The sequence below is a fragment of the Urocitellus parryii genome, chromosome 4, assembly GCF_045843805.1.
Source record: "Urocitellus parryii isolate mUroPar1 chromosome 4, mUroPar1.hap1, whole genome shotgun sequence".
NCBI classification, from domain to species: Eukaryota; Metazoa; Chordata; class Mammalia; order Rodentia; family Sciuridae; genus Urocitellus; species Urocitellus parryii.
Genome location: NC_135534.1, coordinates 63,476,627 through 63,493,593, shown reverse-complemented (window position 1 = coordinate 63,493,593; position 16,967 = coordinate 63,476,627). Strand labels below are relative to the sequence as shown.

General features: G+C 54.7%; 1 protein-coding gene across 2 annotated transcripts in view; it reads left to right on the top strand.

Moving 5' to 3' along the window:
* The window catches only part of Pde2a (phosphodiesterase 2A), a 59,269-nt gene extending 44,468 nt beyond the window's left edge, over nt 1-14,801 (top strand). For both annotated transcript variants that reach the window (XM_026400963.2, XM_026400964.2), the window contains 25 exons: nt 2,250-2,309; nt 2,864-3,017; nt 3,270-3,322; nt 3,538-3,612; nt 3,696-3,737; nt 4,251-4,319; nt 4,423-4,553; nt 5,317-5,428; nt 5,871-5,910; nt 6,015-6,078; nt 6,603-6,675; nt 6,798-6,975; nt 7,112-7,224; nt 7,886-7,963; nt 8,874-8,996; nt 9,498-9,568; nt 9,784-9,906; nt 10,264-10,351; nt 10,583-10,630; nt 11,802-11,876; nt 12,017-12,116; nt 12,388-12,500; nt 12,853-12,891; nt 13,008-13,114; nt 13,430-14,801. In XM_026400963.2, the coding sequence (XP_026256748.2) occupies nt 2,250-2,309; nt 2,864-3,017; nt 3,270-3,322; nt 3,538-3,612; nt 3,696-3,737; nt 4,251-4,319; nt 4,423-4,553; nt 5,317-5,428; nt 5,871-5,910; nt 6,015-6,078; nt 6,603-6,675; nt 6,798-6,975; nt 7,112-7,224; nt 7,886-7,963; nt 8,874-8,996; nt 9,498-9,568; nt 9,784-9,906; nt 10,264-10,351; nt 10,583-10,630; nt 11,802-11,876; nt 12,017-12,116; nt 12,388-12,500; nt 12,853-12,891; nt 13,008-13,114; nt 13,430-13,640 (2,340 nt within the window). In that variant the 3' untranslated portion in view covers nt 13,641-14,801. The remainder of the gene's footprint in view (nt 1-2,249; nt 2,310-2,863; nt 3,018-3,269; nt 3,323-3,537; nt 3,613-3,695; nt 3,738-4,250; nt 4,320-4,422; nt 4,554-5,316; nt 5,429-5,870; nt 5,911-6,014; nt 6,079-6,602; nt 6,676-6,797; nt 6,976-7,111; nt 7,225-7,885; nt 7,964-8,873; nt 8,997-9,497; nt 9,569-9,783; nt 9,907-10,263; nt 10,352-10,582; nt 10,631-11,801; nt 11,877-12,016; nt 12,117-12,387; nt 12,501-12,852; nt 12,892-13,007; nt 13,115-13,429) is intronic.
* Nucleotides 14,802-16,967: the final 2,166 nt, after the last annotated feature.

Genomic DNA, 16,967 nt, shown 5'->3' with positions numbered 1-16,967 from the left:
TTTGTGCTCGCTCTTTCCCCAGCTGTGCCTGCCACACCAGCTCCTTGCATGGGGATGGGGTGTTTGTGGGGCTTGGTGAGGGTGGGGAGCTAGCTGCTGCTCTGGGCTTTAATCCATTTCTACAGCCCCAGTGCCCACTACTGAGTGTTCCCCTGGGGCCCAGACTCCCTCCCTGAGTAGCAATGGCAATTGCAACAAAAGGCTACGTGTGGGTTGGGGTGATTGTGTTTGTGTGGAGGTGGGGCATTAGAAGAGTGTGCATGGCTCTTGGGTGTATGAACTCAAGTTTCTTGTGTTTTGGTGTGAATATGCACATGCGGGTGATATAGACACTAAGCGTGGGTGTGAGGATGTGTCTGTGACTGCACTGTGTGTGTGTGTGTGTGCACATGCGCACACTTCCATGGGAAGTATGAGTGTGTGTGTGGGGGGGGCGCTGAGGTTCTTCATCAGAGTACATATGTGTGTTTGTGCACAGACTGGTTGGGGTGGAATGAGGCATCCCAGGGGTGTGTGCTGGGGTTGGCAGGGAGGGGGCTCCATGATCCCTTCCTCAGTCTTTCAGTCTCCAAGCTCTGCATCTGGGACCAGGCAGTTTGGGCAGCCCAGGAATTGTTTGCCCCAACAGCCTAGAGGAGTGCCAACTTTCCCTTTTCCCAAGAGATGGGCCCAGGTCCAGGTGGAAGGAAAGGGAAGGATGACCTCCTCCATGCATAACAGTAAAATGCCAGCATATTTATATAAACCACATGCAACTGAATCCTGGCCTCACTTTCTTTCTTTCAACCCTCTGTCCTGTGGGAGCCATAGGGGGAGGTGTCATCCATAGCTTAAACTTTGACACCATCTTTGGCCACCCAGGTCTCTTTGAGGTCTTCCTGCCTCCAATCTTGCCTCTCCTAATGCAACTTCCACTCCATTGACTATGGCCCCCAGGCTAAAGCCCAATTTCTTAGCTTGGCCCTCGAGGCCTTTCCCTATGTGGCTATGTGGACTCTCGCCCTGCTCAGGTCCTCATTTCCCACACACCAACCAGACTACCAGCACAGCTTCCTGCCTGCAGCATCCTCTGTGCCTCTGCTTGTCTTACCCACTCTTCATTGTCAATACAGGGAGCCTCCCAGATGCCCTCCCCCTGAGCCAGGTTGTCTGCCCTCTCTTTCTTCTTCAGGTATGGGCTCCACACCTTCCCTTAAGTGCATCCTCCCAGGCTGCCCACCTCCTCAGGCTTCTCCATCTGTTCCTGGCAGGGGACCCACAGAAGAGGCAGGCAGGGGCTGCTGAGGCTGGGGAGGGAGGATGGAGGAGGAGTCCCCGGTACAGGCCCTGCAGGGAGCCCCACAGGAGGTGAACCTCTTCAAGGCGGCAGGAAACTAGTGAGGCAGGTGGGGAGCATTGCTGACAGGGCCTGCAGTGGGCCCCCTAGACGGCCACCACTCCATTTTCCTCTTCTAGCACCCAGACGGGCTGGAGGAAGGGACTCCATAGAGTTCGAAAGATGGCTAAGGGGAGCCCTGGTGACTAGCACAGGGAACTTGGAGAGGGACAGGATAAAAGGAGTAGGGGGTTGGTGAGAGGGGATCTGGGGAGGGAAGGTGTAGGCAAGGAGCTGTAGGCCAAGGCTGTCCTAACTCTGCCACTTTCTGCTTTGTGGACTTGGGCAAGTCTCTAAACCTTTTTGGGCCTTGGGTTATCTGAAGCTTGTATCACACAGTGGTGAGAATCACAAGTGAGGCACAGCACTTCATCAATCCATTCATCCACCTTCCCCTCATCCAGCAGATGTGTCATGTTGAACTCCTTCCTTTATTCCAGACTGAGGGGTGGCTCTAACTGGAACTCAGAAAGAATGGAGCTGGGAGGCTGAGGCTAATACCACTAATTCTATAATCAGGGCCTGAAGGCTCCCATGAGTGGCAGACAGGGTTTAAAGTTCACCTCCCTGACACTGTACGCATGGTCTGTGCTGTCGGTGGGACTGTGATTTTCCTTGTGATGGGACAGTGCTGATGGAAAGTCATGGGATAAAACCAGAAAAGTTCCACTCTTTGAATCTGCCCTAAAAGGCTTCCAGCAGGAGGGGATTTTCTAAAAGTTATCTGCATGGTCAGAAAAAATGGGCTTACACAGAGGCCCACGACTGGAGTGTGTATGTGTTGATGGGGCCCAGTGAGTGCTGGGCATGATGCGGGCACTCTGGCAGAGACAGTCTGGGAGAAGTCACAGGGAGTTCTCTTCCATCCCTCCAGGTGCACTGCGGCCAGCTGAGTGACAGTGAGGAGTGGAACCTGCAGGCTGTGGAAAAGCATGTGAGTCCTGGCGGGTAGGGCTGTGGGAGGATGGGGGCTGCTGAAGATTCTTATTACAGCTGGTGGGGAGATGACCTGGCAAAGGAACCGGACAGAACTGGGTTCAAGTTCTAGCTCCATCCCCTTTGAGCTTTGGGACCTTGAGCATGTCACTTAACCTCTCTAGGCTTCAGTTTTACATCTGAAAATGCGGATAATGATAGCACTAACCTATCTAGGGTAGTGGTGAGACGTCAAATACCTGTACATAACTTAGGAAGGACTAATTACATAGTGAAACTGAGGCTCTTTTCAGCAAGAGATTTTAGGATTTTGTGACTTTAACAAAGCCTTAAGAATCCCCTCCGGTGCTAGAGACAGAGAAATCCTACCTTGGCCTATCTTGAAAGAATCTGAGGGCTAGCGATGGAGACACACCCTATTTGTTCATCCACGGAGGGACGCTCCAGGGCAGTGGGAACCGCCGGTAGCGTGGCATGCTGAGGGCGGAGCTGTTTGGGCTGGGCGGGGCGAGGGTGGGGCCAGTGGCGCGCTGACCACTCGGTCCGCCCCAGACCCTGGTGGCCCTCCGGAGGGTGCAGGCCCTGCAGCAACGCGGGCTCGGCGCGGCCCCTGCAGCTGTCCAGAACCCCCCAGCGGTCACAGCGGAAGACCCGAAGGGCGGGATAGAGTACACCGACCACGACCGAAAGATCCTGCAGCTCTGCGGTGAGGGTCCAGCCTGGGCAGGTCGGGAGGGCGGGGCAGGTAGAATTGGAGGGGTGGGAGGGGCCTGAGAGGAGTTGGGCGGCCCCGCCAGAAGTTGGAAGGGATGCCTGTGGGCTGGGTGGTCGGGTGGGGGCGGGGGCGGGGGCGGAGGCGGAGCCTTGTGTAGTCCTGGACTTGGCTGTGCCGAAGGGACCTGGACCCGGCCACCTAGGAGAATCGGGGCCCTCCCTGACCCGCGCCCTGTCCTTGCAGGGGAACTCTACGACCTGGATGCCACTTCCCTGCAGCTCAAAGTCCTCCAATACGTGAGTCCCTGAGCTCCTCCCACTCTCCTCATGGTCCTGGCTCCCTGCAGGGACCAACTTCCCCCCAAACTCTCCATCTCAGTTGGTATTGCTTGTTCCGCCCCTCCCTTTCCTCCACAAACCTGAAGAGCCTCCAAGAGGCGAGAGGGTGGGGTGGGGTGACTTCATACCAACCATTCGCTGTCAATCCTTCACTCTGTCCGTCACCCTTTCAGCTTCAACAGGAGACCCAGGCATCCCGCTGCTGCCTTCTGCTCGTGTCTGAGGACAATCTGCAGCTTTCCTGCAAGGTGAGGGCCCAGGTCCATTGGCAGAGAGCGAGGGACCTGGGTTTGCCTTTCCACTAACTGGTCCTCACTACTCGGTTTCTCAGGTCATCGGAGATAAAGTGCTGGGGGAAGAGATCAGCTTTCCCGTGAGTCCCGTCTGGGTCCCCTGTGTTGGAGTCTGCAGAGACTGCTAAGACCTGCTAGGCAGTTGCAGGGGGGAGGGGGGTTCTGCCTGAGGAATTGAGGTCCTCTATAATCTCTTGGAATCTGGTGAAATTAATCTGGATCTTGGGATCTGCTTAAAATCACAAGGCATCTCGATATGTTATGATCAGGCTCCACTAGAACTCTCTTATCATATACAGGAAGGCTTACATGAGGACCAGCTCAGTTCTAAAATACTCTGTTGGAGTATTTTTAGATATGAATCTGTCAAGATCAATGAAAATTCTTGGAGTCTGCTTATCACCCCCCTAATTTGGGAAGAGCTAGAGTCTTCTATAGATGATTCTTCCAGACCTCCCCCTAGCTCTCTGCTCCTCAATATTTAACTCCATACACTATTTGGACTGACTAAAGAGTTCATTGAAACTGGGGATGGGTCGAGATCCCCTGACCTGGGGAGAGCTGGCCCCTGACAACCTCTCCTCACTCTCCAGTTGACAATGGGTCGCCTGGGCCAGGTTGTGGAAGACAAGAAGTCCATCCAGCTGAAGGACCTCACCTCTGTAAGCCATGGCCTGCTAAGCCAGGGGAGGGGAAAAAGGGAGGACTCCCTGCCTAGCCCCCAGAACCTGCCCTGACTTACTCCCTCTCTCCTCCCCTTTGCAGGAGGATGTGCAACAGCTGCAAAGCATGTTGGGCTGTGAGCTGCAGGCCATGCTCTGTGTCCCTGTCATCAGCAGGGCCACTGACCAGGTGGTGGCCTTGGCCTGTGCCTTCAACAAGCTTGGAGGAGACTTGTGAGTCTGGGTGAGATGATGTGAATCAGGAGCTGGAGCTGAGGTGGGGCAGGGCTCTACTAGGATAACAGCGTGCGAAGGGGACTAACAGAGAGTATGCTATCTAAGCAGTGCTGGGCTGAACAGTTTGTCAGTGCTAGACTATTAGGGGCTTCTAGACCCTTGCAGCTGTTGCTGGCTGAGGCACAGGTAATCCCAGACTCTCCATCACCTTTTTGACTTGGTTAAAGCCATGTTAATATACAGTCTGATTTCCCCTCCCTTTTTGGAGAGGCACTTGGGCAAGAGCAGGAGGACAACCCAACAAGGGCAAGTCTCTAGTCTGAGGGAGGAGACTTGGCCTTGGTCCGGGTAAATCCCCAATCAGAGGAAGGATTTATAGCTCTGGTTTTAAAAAGCAATAGCCTTGTGGGTGTCATCAGGGCACCTGTAGTCTCAGCTATTGGGGAGGCTGAGGCAGGAAGATAGCTTGAGCCCAGGATTTCAAGGCCAGCCAGGAAAACACAGGGAGTCCCTGCTTCAAACAAAAACAAAACAATAGCATGAGAATAAAACCACACTTTAGTCTGAGAAATACAACCTTCCCCTCAGGGAGCTTTCAGTCTAAGGTGGCAGGCAGGCAGTGGAGCAGCCCCAGCAGAGGAGATGTATGGTTGGCTGGTGGCTGCCTCTATGGGGTTTCTGGGGGCACAGAAGTAAGGAGAATTGGGGAGAGAAGCTTGCTTTCCCTTCCCTCTTCAGTGACCCCAGCCCCTCCCTCCAGGTTCACAGACCAGGATGAGCATGTGATCCAGCACTGCTTCCACTACACAGGCACAGTGCTCACCAGTACCCTGGCCTTCCAGAAGGAGCAGAAGCTCAAGTGTGAGTGCCAGGTGAGCAGCCTGCCTTGAGCCCCTCCCAGGACGAGTTCACCCAGCTCACCCAGCTCTCAGGACGAGAGCCAATCCCTAAGGAGGTGTCCATGCCTTCCTGGACCAATGGCTGCCTTGCCCTGCAGCAGCTAGGTAACCTAGTAACCTGGCGGCCTCTTAAGAAGAGAGGTCAGTAGTTTCCTCAGGCCCAGCAAATGGGACACAGACACTGATCGCCCTCTAGTGTTCAATGTGGGCAGTTAGACAAGAGATATCTTCCCACTTTCTCTGGGGCTATTTCCTCACTTCTTTATTTTTTAGCCAAATGACATATTAGATACTGTCAGATTCTAGCCTGTCCAGAGAGCACAAAACAAGGAATGAGAAGCCCCTGGGAATTTTGAAGTGGGGAACTGGATAGAGGGTCCTCAATCGGCTATTATTTCCATTTTCTCCATTCCAGGCTCTTCTTCAAGTGGCAAAGAACCTCTTCACTCACCTGGGTGAGTGTCCTCCATGTGAGGCTGTCTGGTTAGGAGGGGTGTAAGGCTTGGCCTCAGTACTACAACCTGGTGTCAACACTGTGCTGTTCTTCTCCCTCCCCCAGACGATGTCTCTGTTCTGCTCCAGGAGATCATCACAGAGGCCAGAAACCTCAGCAATGCGGAGATGTGAGTGGATCTCCCTAGAGGGCTGGAGGGAGAAGGTTCTGGGCCTCAGTCCTCATTGCCTCCTTTCCTTTCCCCCTTCTCCACCTCCCTGCCTTCTTGTGGGACTCCACTGTGTGTGTGTGTGTGTGTGTGTGTGTGTGTGTGTGTTGCTGGGGATTGAACCCAGGGCTTTGTGCATGCAAAGAAAGCACTCTACCAACTGAGCTATATCCCCTGTCCCCCCACTGCATTTTGACTGATCCTTTATTTTGTACCTGTCTCCCTACTGGACGGTAAACTCAACTGACAGAGAGCCAGGGCTAGCTTTGCTTATTATCAAAGCTCTTATCAAAGCGCACTGCACATAGTAGGTGCTCTTTCAAGTAGACAAATGCCAGGAGCCAGCCAGACCTGAGGGGGTCTCACTCCAGGGCATTCCTACTAGTTCTCAGAAATCTGGTCTCCACTCAGATCATAAGAAGTCGCGGTGGGGGGGTGGCTGGAGGGATGTCAGGGCTCTGAGGACTAACTTTATCTCCCCACAGCTGCTCTGTGTTCCTGCTGGATCAGAATGAGCTGGTGGCCAAAGTGTTTGATGGGGGCGTCGTGGATGATGAGGTGAGGGATTGTGTGGTCCTGGGCAGCGGTGGGGGTGTGTGAGGGGGTATCCGTGAATCCTCAGGGGGCCCTCGGTGGATAGGCCACTAACAATCCTTTCTGCTCCTTCCTGGCTGTGGCAGACATACGAGATCCGCATCCCAGCCGATCAGGGCATCGCGGGCCACGTGGCCACCACCGGCCAGATCCTGAACATCCCAGACGCGTACGCCCACCCGCTTTTCTACCGCGGCGTGGACGACAGCACCGGCTTCCGCACGCGCAACATCCTTTGCTTCCCCATCAAGAACGAGAACCAGGGTGCAGCCGCGGGGCAGCGGGGGCGGGGCTGGGGCGGTGCAGTCGGGAGGGGCCTGAGCGGGGTGGGCGGGGCTCGGGAGGGCAGGTCCCTGCCAGGCCGCTCCGCTGTGGTTCCTAGCCCTTCTCTCTTCCCCAGAGGTTATCGGTGTGGCCGAGCTGGTAAACAAGATCAATGGGCCCTGGTTCAGCAAGTTCGACGAGGACCTGGCCACTGCCTTCTCCATCTACTGCGGCATCAGCATCGCCCATGTGAGGGGGAGGGACGGGGGCGGGGCCGATGAGGGACATCCCCCTCCCATTTTACTTCCTCCACCCTCTCTCCCTTCTGGGTCTAGAAGGTTCATTTCCTGGGATGGGACTTAGATCCTGGGATGCTGCTGAGGTGCCACGCAGCCTTCAGTGCTCTGGGCTTAGTTTCCAATTGGGGATAATATTTCTTGCCCTGTCCACTTAGCCTCCGGGTATCATGAAAAACCCTGGTTGCTGAAAATCTACCCCTGTCCTCCAGAAGCAATGACCTCAACCCAAATCCCTGGTCAACCTCTTTCTGACCGATATTGGGTCTCATTGTCCAGCTTGTTGGAAGTTCTGACCTGAGAATCCAACCCCAGATCCCTGGCATGAGTCCCCTCCTTGCTGCTCTTCCTTCCATGGGCCTTGGTATTCATCTCTGGAGTCTGGGCCAAGCCCTGGAGGGGTGCAAAGTGCCTCAAATGTGAAGAGGACTAGGGAGGTGGTTTCAGGAGCTCTCGACATAAGTCAGAGGTGGGGCCTGTACTCTGGTTGGAGCCCAAAGGCTCAGTCTGGGGTCCCAATGGGCTTCTGTCTGATCCCTCTGTACCCCTTTTGGGTGTTTCAAGGATTTCACAGTTGTCTTGTTTGAGTCCTGTCTTTCTCTCTCTCCCCTCAGTCTCTCCTATACAAAAAAGTGAATGAGGCTCAGTATCGCAGCCACCTGGCCAATGAGATGATGATGTACCACATGAAGGTGAGGCTTGTGTGGCGTTTCTGTCCTTTTCAGGGCCATCTGCTCTTGTACCCTCCTTCCCTGCCTTTCAGAATCTTCAACAGCTCAAGTCAGGGCTGGGCTTTCTGACTGATTGAGCACTAGGGTAGAGAAGACAGACCCAAAGCAACACCTGGCCTCCTGCTCTGCTCAGGGACAGCTTCCCCAACCCCTACTTACAGACCTCTCCTCTAAGCTGTTTGTCAGTTCAGCACCAAGGCTGCAAGTAGCCTGCAGGCAGTATTCTACCCAGGGAAGAACTTGATTAAAACAAGTATTTCCCAAGTCCAGGGAGTAAGTCCCATCTTGGGAATTACTGAAGACTAGGAAAACCACCCAGGGCTTTTCCCCACCACTTCCCTGGGTATGAGAGTTACACAGTCCTGGGCAACCCTAACTGCTGATGTTCTAGCCCATTCATAGGTCCTGTGTCAGAATAGCTATTTTAAGCCTTAGTTCACAGTATGTGATCATCATTATTCATTTGGACATTTCTTCTCATCTGTGTCCAAACTAAAGGGTCCCAGACTTTGTGAATAGGCTAAAAACTGTCATATGAAGAATTGAAGTTAGACTCTAGGAAGGTCTCCCAAGAGAAGGACTACTAGGTTAGTGTCTATGAAAAGCCACCATGAGTTGAGGTCACAAAGGGGTGTCTCCCTGTCTTTGTGGAGGATAGGATATCTGCATAGGTAAAAGGTGGTCACCAGCAGGGAGGTGGGTTGTAGGGCTGGGTGGGGAGAGTGGAGATCTACCCATTCACAGTTCATAGGGTAGGGGCTCAACTGGGCTGCATTCTGTGTGAAGGATCCCCCACCTGCCATGGGAATTTGAGTGAGGACACTGGACAGGGAGGAAGCCATTGTCTAATTCTCTGGCTGGCTTCTTCTAGGTCTCTGATGATGAATATACCAAACTTCTCCATGATGGCATCCAGCCTGTGGCTGCCATTGACTCCAACTTTGCCAATTTTACCTATACCCCTCGCTCTCTACCAGAGGATGACACTTCCATGGTAAGCTGGCCCTCCCCTGCTTGACTGGGAAGTGGAAGGACACACAGTCAGAGATTTAAGTTAGATGTGAGTAAGAATTTCCCATAAGACAGGGTCATCAAGGAAGGCTATGGAGGCTCCTTTAGAGATGGAATGGGCATGTAGTCTGTCATTATGGGGCTGTGGAGCTGTCCAGGGCTCAGGGGCTGGACTGGATGATCACCAAGAACAGCTCCAGGACCACTGATACTTGAGCTTGTGGCTTTAGGATTTGCAGCCCCTGCCCCATTTTTCTAAGATTTTAGGTGAGCTTGGTTCCAAGAGTTCTTAGTGCTAGGGCCCTTAGATGTCTAAAAGTTCACAGACATGAGAATGCTTGGTTCAACAATCTTATGATCCTTTAATTTAGATTTAAAGTTATAAGACTCCCAAATTTTGAGCTGGGACTTCAAAAATGTCTGAGGCAGGAGCCCCATCATGATACTGACAATTCCTCTCGTCCTTCTCATCCATTTCCTCCAGGCCATCCTGAGTATGCTGCAGGACATGAATTTCATCAATAACTACAAAATTGACTGCCCGACACTGGCCCGGTGTGTGCCCCTAGCCCTCCCCTGGGTGCAGACAGCCTCACTCTCACCTCTATGGGTTTCTCTGAGTACAACTGCAGGAGGCCTAGTCTTGTAGGGCTGGGGAGAAGGCATGAATGAGATGCAATCTGGATCATGAATAAAGGAAGGCAGAGCCCAAAGGGCTTCCTGGAGGAGGAGAAGCTGAGACCCCTCTGCTGCCTCCTGTCCTCTCCCAGGTTCTGTTTGATGGTGAAGAAGGGCTACCGGGATCCCCCCTACCACAACTGGATGCACGCCTTTTCTGTCTCCCACTTCTGCTACCTGCTCTACAAGAACTTGGAGCTCACTAACTACCTCGAGTGAGTGGCTGCACCTCCCCCACACCTGGCAGCAGCTGAGGTTCCCTCCCCTGGGAGAGGGAGGCACCTCCTATGAGGCAGGTCCTGTACCTGCACACTCATGGAGTCTTCTCAGCCCGGGGAGGAAGGTTGCCTAGCCCCCTTCTCCAGGAGGGACTGGCTCAGGATTAGGGACTAGTGGGTCTGATCCCCACCTGGGTTTGCCACACTCCAAACCAGTGCTTCTTTCCAAGAAGGAGACTGGGGTGTCCCAACTGCCTGTTTGGGTGGCTGCTGGACACTTCCCAGCTGTCTCTCTTCTGGGGGGCTGAGAGAGGGAGCTGTGGGTGACCTTTCTTCTTTCTGGCTCCTAACCAGGGACATCGAGATCTTTGCCTTGTTTATTTCCTGCATGTGTCATGACCTGGACCACAGAGGCACTAATAACTCCTTCCAGGTGGCCTCGGTGAGACCTGCCCTCCCCAAGCAGGAGCCCTCCCTGATGTCTGGGAGGAGAGGTGGGGGCATGAGACGGGGAGCAGTTTTAGAGCCTGGAGAGGCCTTCTGGGGTTGCCCAGGGCTCTCAGAGAGGCAGGAGCGGGGCAGCGGGTAGGAGCAGAGGCTGCTGAGTCTCCACTGTGGCGGATGCTTGGACCTGCATGTGAGGAGTGACTGGAGTTTTCCTGGGCTTTTCCAGAAATCTGTGCTGGCTGCGCTCTACAGCTCCGAGGGCTCTGTCATGGAGGTATTGTCATTCTGCCCTGACCCTCTCTTGCTAATCCCCATAAGGCCAGTGACTTGCAAAGTTAGACTGTGACCCAGCACCTCCTGTTCCCACACCAGGCTCTCTAAACAGGCTGTGGGAGCTGCCGCCACTCCTAGGGCAAGTCTGGCTCATTTTCCTAACTGGGTGGGGTGGGGGGGGTTGTGGGTGCAGATGGGTTTGTGAGAGGGGCTGTAGGAACCACCTGAGCCAGGTTTGCAAAGCAACTACTGGGTGTAGGGTGCGTCCCTTTGGCTGTGTGGGTCAACCCTGGGCCCCTGTCCAACTCAGCCTTCTCAGCTTTGTCTTTTTTTTTTTTTTGTACTGGAGATTGAACCCAGGGCTGCTTAACCACTGGGCCCCAGCCCCAGCCCTGTTTTGCATTTTATTTAGAAAAGGGTCTCATTGCTTAGGGCCTCCTTAAGTTGCTGAGGCTGGCTTTGAACTCTTGATCTACTGGAATTACAGTGGCTCAGCCTTGCCTTTGATTGTTGGGTCCCCACCCTCACTTGGAGGATCTTTGGATCAGGACCAGGTCTGAGACATGTCTGAGTTTTCTGCACTTGTTTTGGCTCAGGTGGGAGCCAAATCTCCAAGGTCACCTTGCCCTAGGCTTCCTCCCACAACACCCTTCCAGAAGCTGCCCCTGGTTTCACACCCCCAGAAATGCATGTGGTGCTCGCCTTCTCCCAGGAGACCTGGCAGCAGCCCTGGTTGTGCCCTCTGTCCCCTGGCCTCAGCCAGCTCCTCCTCCGAGTGACAGCCTTTCAGCATCTGGAGACAGGGCCTTGCTCTCGCCTCCTTGTCTCGCCTTTCCTTGTCAGCAAACAAATGTTTTCTGCATGAATTAGTGTCTAAGACTTCAAGGAAACCTTTCAAAATTTTTCCAACTTGTGATGCCCTTCAAGTTTACTTTACTGGGTCTCTCCATGTGACAGCTGAGGTGTCTGAGGCGTGGAGCTGGACAAGGACTTGCCCTGGGTCACCCAGAGGGTTGGAACAGCTCAGAAAGGGAAGCAGGACTCCTGAGTCCCCTTTCTACCTGCTCTGCTAGGCTGAGGGCCCAGAGCCCTGTGGGGTTTGACTGCCTCTTTTGGGGTCAGGATGTGGGGAGCCCCTTTGTCCCAGCATTCCCTCTCTTTTCTTCCCCCAGAGGCATCACTTTGCTCAGGCCATCGCCATCCTTAATACCCACGGCTGCAACATCTTTGACCACTTCTCCCGGAAGGTGATGGGCGGGGAGCAGTGAGTAGGGGTGGGTCCAACAACTGGCCCAGACAGAAGAAGGAGCTGTGGGTACTCCTCAGGGGTGAGTGGTGGGTTGTGTCCAGCGGGAGGCCATGAAGCTCCTCCCTTGACCCACCCCAGGACTACCAGCGCATGCTGGATCTGATGCGAGATATCATCTTGGCCACGGACCTGGCCCACCACCTCCGCATCTTCAAGGACCTTCAGAAGATGGCCGAAGGTGCCTGCCATTAGCCCTAGGCTCCCAGCCAGGGAGGGATGGGTGATCAGGGTGGGGAACTGCTTGGGGAGCATCCCCAGGGCTCAGACACTTTCCCTTTCAGCATTGGCCCTTCCCTGGCAACATGGCCCCTCCCAAAAGACCCAGCACTGGCCCCTTGACTCCCAATGGGAAGGCCCAATTCCCTGGCTAGCTGCGAGGTGGGAGCCTTGTTCTCTTAGGGTACAAGGAGGCTGCTCCTCCTCTCCTTAAACCTATGGTCCCCCAACAGTGGGCTATGACCGAACCAACAAGCAGCACCACAGACTTCTCCTCTGCCTCCTGATGACCTCCTGTGACCTCTCTGACCAGACTAAGGGCTGGAAGACCACCAGAAAGATCGCAGTAAGTGATCCCCTGTCTGCAAAGGTATAGGCTGCACATTCTGCTCAGCTCTGTGACCCCTCTGCAGTCTCTCTGTGCTGAGCCCAGCCTGGCTAGATTTGGGGGAGACAGAAACCTAGACTACTCAGGTGATGGGTGAGGAGACTCGGGGTTGCACAGCAAGTCAGTGACTGGTGAAAGGTGGACCAGAACCCAGCATCCACCTCTTCTAGGACCATCTCACTGCCAGGCTTGGGCTGGTAATGTCAGGCCCTCAGTGGGACTGGATCACTTGGCTTTACTTTGCTCTTGGAGCATGGGCTTGGGGGGATGGATCCCATCCACAGCAAGTAACAAGAACATTGTCTTCCAGGAGCTGATCTACAAAGAATTCTTCTCCCAGGGAGACTTGGTATGTTCAGGTTGGGGGAGCACTTCTGGCCTAGGCTGGGGTGGCATTGGGCTAGCCTGACCTTGGTCCCTGATGGAGGAACAAGAGGGGAAGGCCTGATGTCTTGCTGCCTGCAGGAGAAAGCCATGGGCAACCGGCCAATGGAGATGATGGACCGGGAGAAGGCCTACATCCCCGAGCTGCAGATCAGCTTCATGGAGCACATTGCAATGCCCATCTACAAGTGAGTGAGCTCACAGGGACGGCTGGGGACTCCCTGGAGAGGGTGGTACAGAGTGGGGCCAGCTGTGGGTGAAACAGTAGACATGGTGTTGAGTTTGTCCTTGACCAATTCCAGCTGGTACCCAGCTGCCTCCTGCCTCAATGGGCCCTTCACTTCATCCTTGGCCCCCAGCTGTGGGAGACCATTCTGCTTTCCCGTGCTAGTCCTACAGCTCAGACCCCTGCAGAAATTCCGCCTGTGGTGCGACTCTTCATTTTTCTTGCTGTCTATGCTGAGTTTTAACCTCTAACCCTGCTCCGTCTCCAACTCCCGCAGACTTTTACAGGACTTGTTCCCCAAGGCGGCAGAGCTGTATGAGCGGGTGGCCTCCAACCGTGAACACTGGACCAAGGTGTCCCACAAGTTCACCATCCGTGGCCTCCCAAGCAACAACTCGCTGGACTTCCTGGATGAGGAATACGAGGTGCCCGAGGTGGACGGCACTAGGGCCCCCGTCAATGGCTGCTGCAGCCTTGATGCTGAGTGATCCCCTCCGGGACCCTTCCTGCCCGGCTCTTTTCCCACCACCCTCCACCAGTCTGGCCTGATGCACTGGGAACTAGAGCCATGGGTCCTGGATTCTAGACCAGGATGTGCCATGTCACCCTGGACATGTGTGGACTTTCCTGGGCCTCAGCTTTCTCATCTTTAGAGTGAAAGCAACACTTCCAGCCTTGCCAAGACTTTGTGATCTGTCCTCCAGGAGCACAGGGGTGACCAGTGAGCAGTGGGCCCTGCTCTGCTCCTCTGACCATACCCTGGCGAGTTCTCCCCAAGCCACTCTTTCTCTGAACAGTCTGGATGGTTCCTTCTGTGCCCCTTTCTTGCCTCATCAGATCTGTGTCCTTCTCCCCTGGGGGCCCCCACCCCATTGGGGTCTCCAGGCTCCTATGGAAGGGAAGGTGGGACTTCTCCATGAGCAGGGGAAACAATCACTAGCTCTGCTGTGGAGAGAAATGGAAATCAACACGGGGTAAAGGTGCCTCTGAGGACCACCCCTGTACTTGAGGGATACAGGGACCCCAGGAAGCTGCCAGAGGGGCAGCTCAGTGTTCCAGGGAAGGGACTTAGGCAGAAAGCAGATAGGAACAATGAATGGGCAGAAGGATCCCCTGCTGGGAGACAGGACGGATGTGTCAGCAATGCTTTCTGCTGGCTGTGTGACCCTGGGCAAGTTCCTTTCCCTATCTGGGTAAAACAGAGAGTAAGACAATCTGTTCTCCAAGATCCCGTTTAGATAAAAGTCTCCACAGCGCCAAGGAGCCCAACAGAGGGTGTGAAATGCCTCTGCTACCCTAGGGCCCTGAGCTCCTCAGTGTCCCCTGAGTTCCTCAGTGTCTCCTAAGTACACCCCTTGGCCTGAGTCCTTCTCCCTTTCCTGCAGCCAGAGAGGGACCTGGCTTCACCCTGGCAGGGTTTCTCTCCTCTTCAAGGCCATATCCACCTGTGCCCCAGGACTTGGGGTCCCCCCAGGGCCAGGCCTCTTGCTTCAGCCTGGCCCACTGGTTTCGCTCTTCTGTTTTGTTCTGTGTGTGGGGGCGGGGAGGGGCCACCTGCCTTACCTACTCTGAGTTGCCTTTAGAGAGACGTGTTTTTCTAGGACTCTGTGCACCTGTTGTATGTGGTCCCGTGGGCTGACCGCTTTGTACATGAAAATAAATCTATTTCTTTCTACCAACCCCACCCTGTGGGGCTGTGGGCAGACCCTGCATGGGGTGGAGGGGAAACAGACCTGGGAAAGGCATATGTCCTTTGAAACTCCCCCAGCTGCCAGAGTCCCCACCCTGGTGCTTAGCCCTTCTTTGGGGGGAGTTATAGACCTGTTGGGTTACTCCCTTTGCCAGCCCTGTGCCCGCTGGTACCTGTTCAGGGGTGGGTTTCAGATGGCGAAGCCTAGACATGAAGCAGTGAGGGACATATCGATTTTTAGAAATTGTGGAATGCAAAGAGAAGCTGAAGGGAGCCTGCCTGGAGGAGGTGGCCTTCTATACCTGTGTGCTGGCCTGCCTTGGTTGTCAGGCTGTACTGCATGGGTCCCAGACTCTGAACCTCGTTCTAGCTTCAGGATGCCAGAATCCCTATTAAGTCCCACATCCCAGTTTCCCTGTGTCCTGTCAAAGGAGTTCCCCTGTGGTGAGCTCCACACATGATCCATCTCTGGGTTGTGTCTGGGAGTTAGTTCCTGCTCACCTGACCGTGTGAGTGTTGCCTCAGCACGGGTGAGAGAAGCAGAATCCAGGTTGGTGGCCATGAGGAGCCTCGACTGGCAAAGTCTCCAGCCCTGTCCCCAGCTGGCCTAAACCTCTCTTCTGTCCATCACATCTTGAGTAGTCAGGCTCGACCTGTGAAGGAGGAGATAGATAGGGCCATCCTGTCACCACAACAGTCCCCCAGGATGCTAGCCTTGTGGATCGCTGCCTATGGCGGTATGGAATCCGCTTCCCTGGGCTAGATGGTCTCAGGGCCTCCCACCTTCGTCTTGGGGCTTGGGTTCCAGCACAGGACTCAGGACTGACCAGGGGGCTCCCAGGCAGGAGTAGGGGTCAGTTCCTGGCTTAGGCAGGCAGGGTTGGCTATGCTAATGATGCCCAGCTGACAACAGAGTCTGCATAGGCTGGCGGCTGCTCTTCTGCCCTTGACCCCCACGCCACCCTGAATGTGTGTACATGTCCTTCTTCCTTAAGTCTTGGACAAAGAAGAAACAACCTGAATACAATCCCTAGGGGCTTTGCTGACCCCTCAACCCTGCATCTGCTGTCCATCCTCAGCCCAGTTGTCCTTTGAAGACCATGCTGTGACACATCCCTGCTTATCACCAAATTGAGTGAACAACCCACAGATGATTTCCTCACGCATGCAGGTCCCTGTGCTGAGCCCAGAGCTAACTTTGTTCCTGGTCTGGAGAGTCTCACAATTTGATGGAGGATCCAAACTCATACCCAGGCTGAGGGGCCTCAGGCAGGATCATAGTCCTGGGAAGAACCACAGGGAGGTTTGAAGAAGAGGATATGCTCTCCTGCAGGCACAAGGGACGTGAACTGCACAGTGAAGGCGTGGGGAAGGGAGCTGCGGCCTGCAGAGGAACAGACAGTAGGAGGGAGAAGAGGCCGGCTCACACCCAAGGGCCACAATGCCAGGCTGTGCAGCTTGCCTTTTCTCTGTGGGCCAGGCCTTTGGCGGGAGAGGGACTCCCTCTGTGTTTCTGAGTGCTCTAGAAAGTTTCTGCTGGAGAGTAGAGAAGTGACTGTGAGGGAGCTTGAGCAGGGATCATTCTGTGGGTGCTGCTCTGCCCTGGGCTGGGCGAGGAGAGGACTGTGAGAGGTTGGATTGGCGGGACTTGGTGACGGGGGGTGGAGGTAGGGGTGCAGAGAGTACTGGGAGGTGCTCTAGAAGGTGGGCTCTATGCCTGCCCCTGAAGAGCCCTGGGTGGCTGCTTAGCACCGTCCTCATGGCCCTGGTGTGAGGTGGAGCTTCTGGCAGGGCCTGGGCTCTCTGGAAAGGTGGACTGGGCAGCTCTCTGGGTTGGTCAGGGCAGCAGTTCAGGAGAAGAGGCAGAGGACAGATAGGGGGAAGGCTATGTTTCTGGCCAGAGCCTGTGGGCAGCCCTCACCTCACCAGCTGAGAGGACACAAGTCTAACCCCACTGGCTTCTAGTAGCTGCCCTGCCCTCCCAACTTAATGGTTTCATTTTACATTTTATGTAAACTTCACAAGGATTCTGTGTCGTAGACACTATTAGCCTATTGTGTAGCTAAGTGGACTGAGGTTCAGAGGGGTTAAGTAATCTGCCAAGGCTAGGATGTGAGCCCTGCCT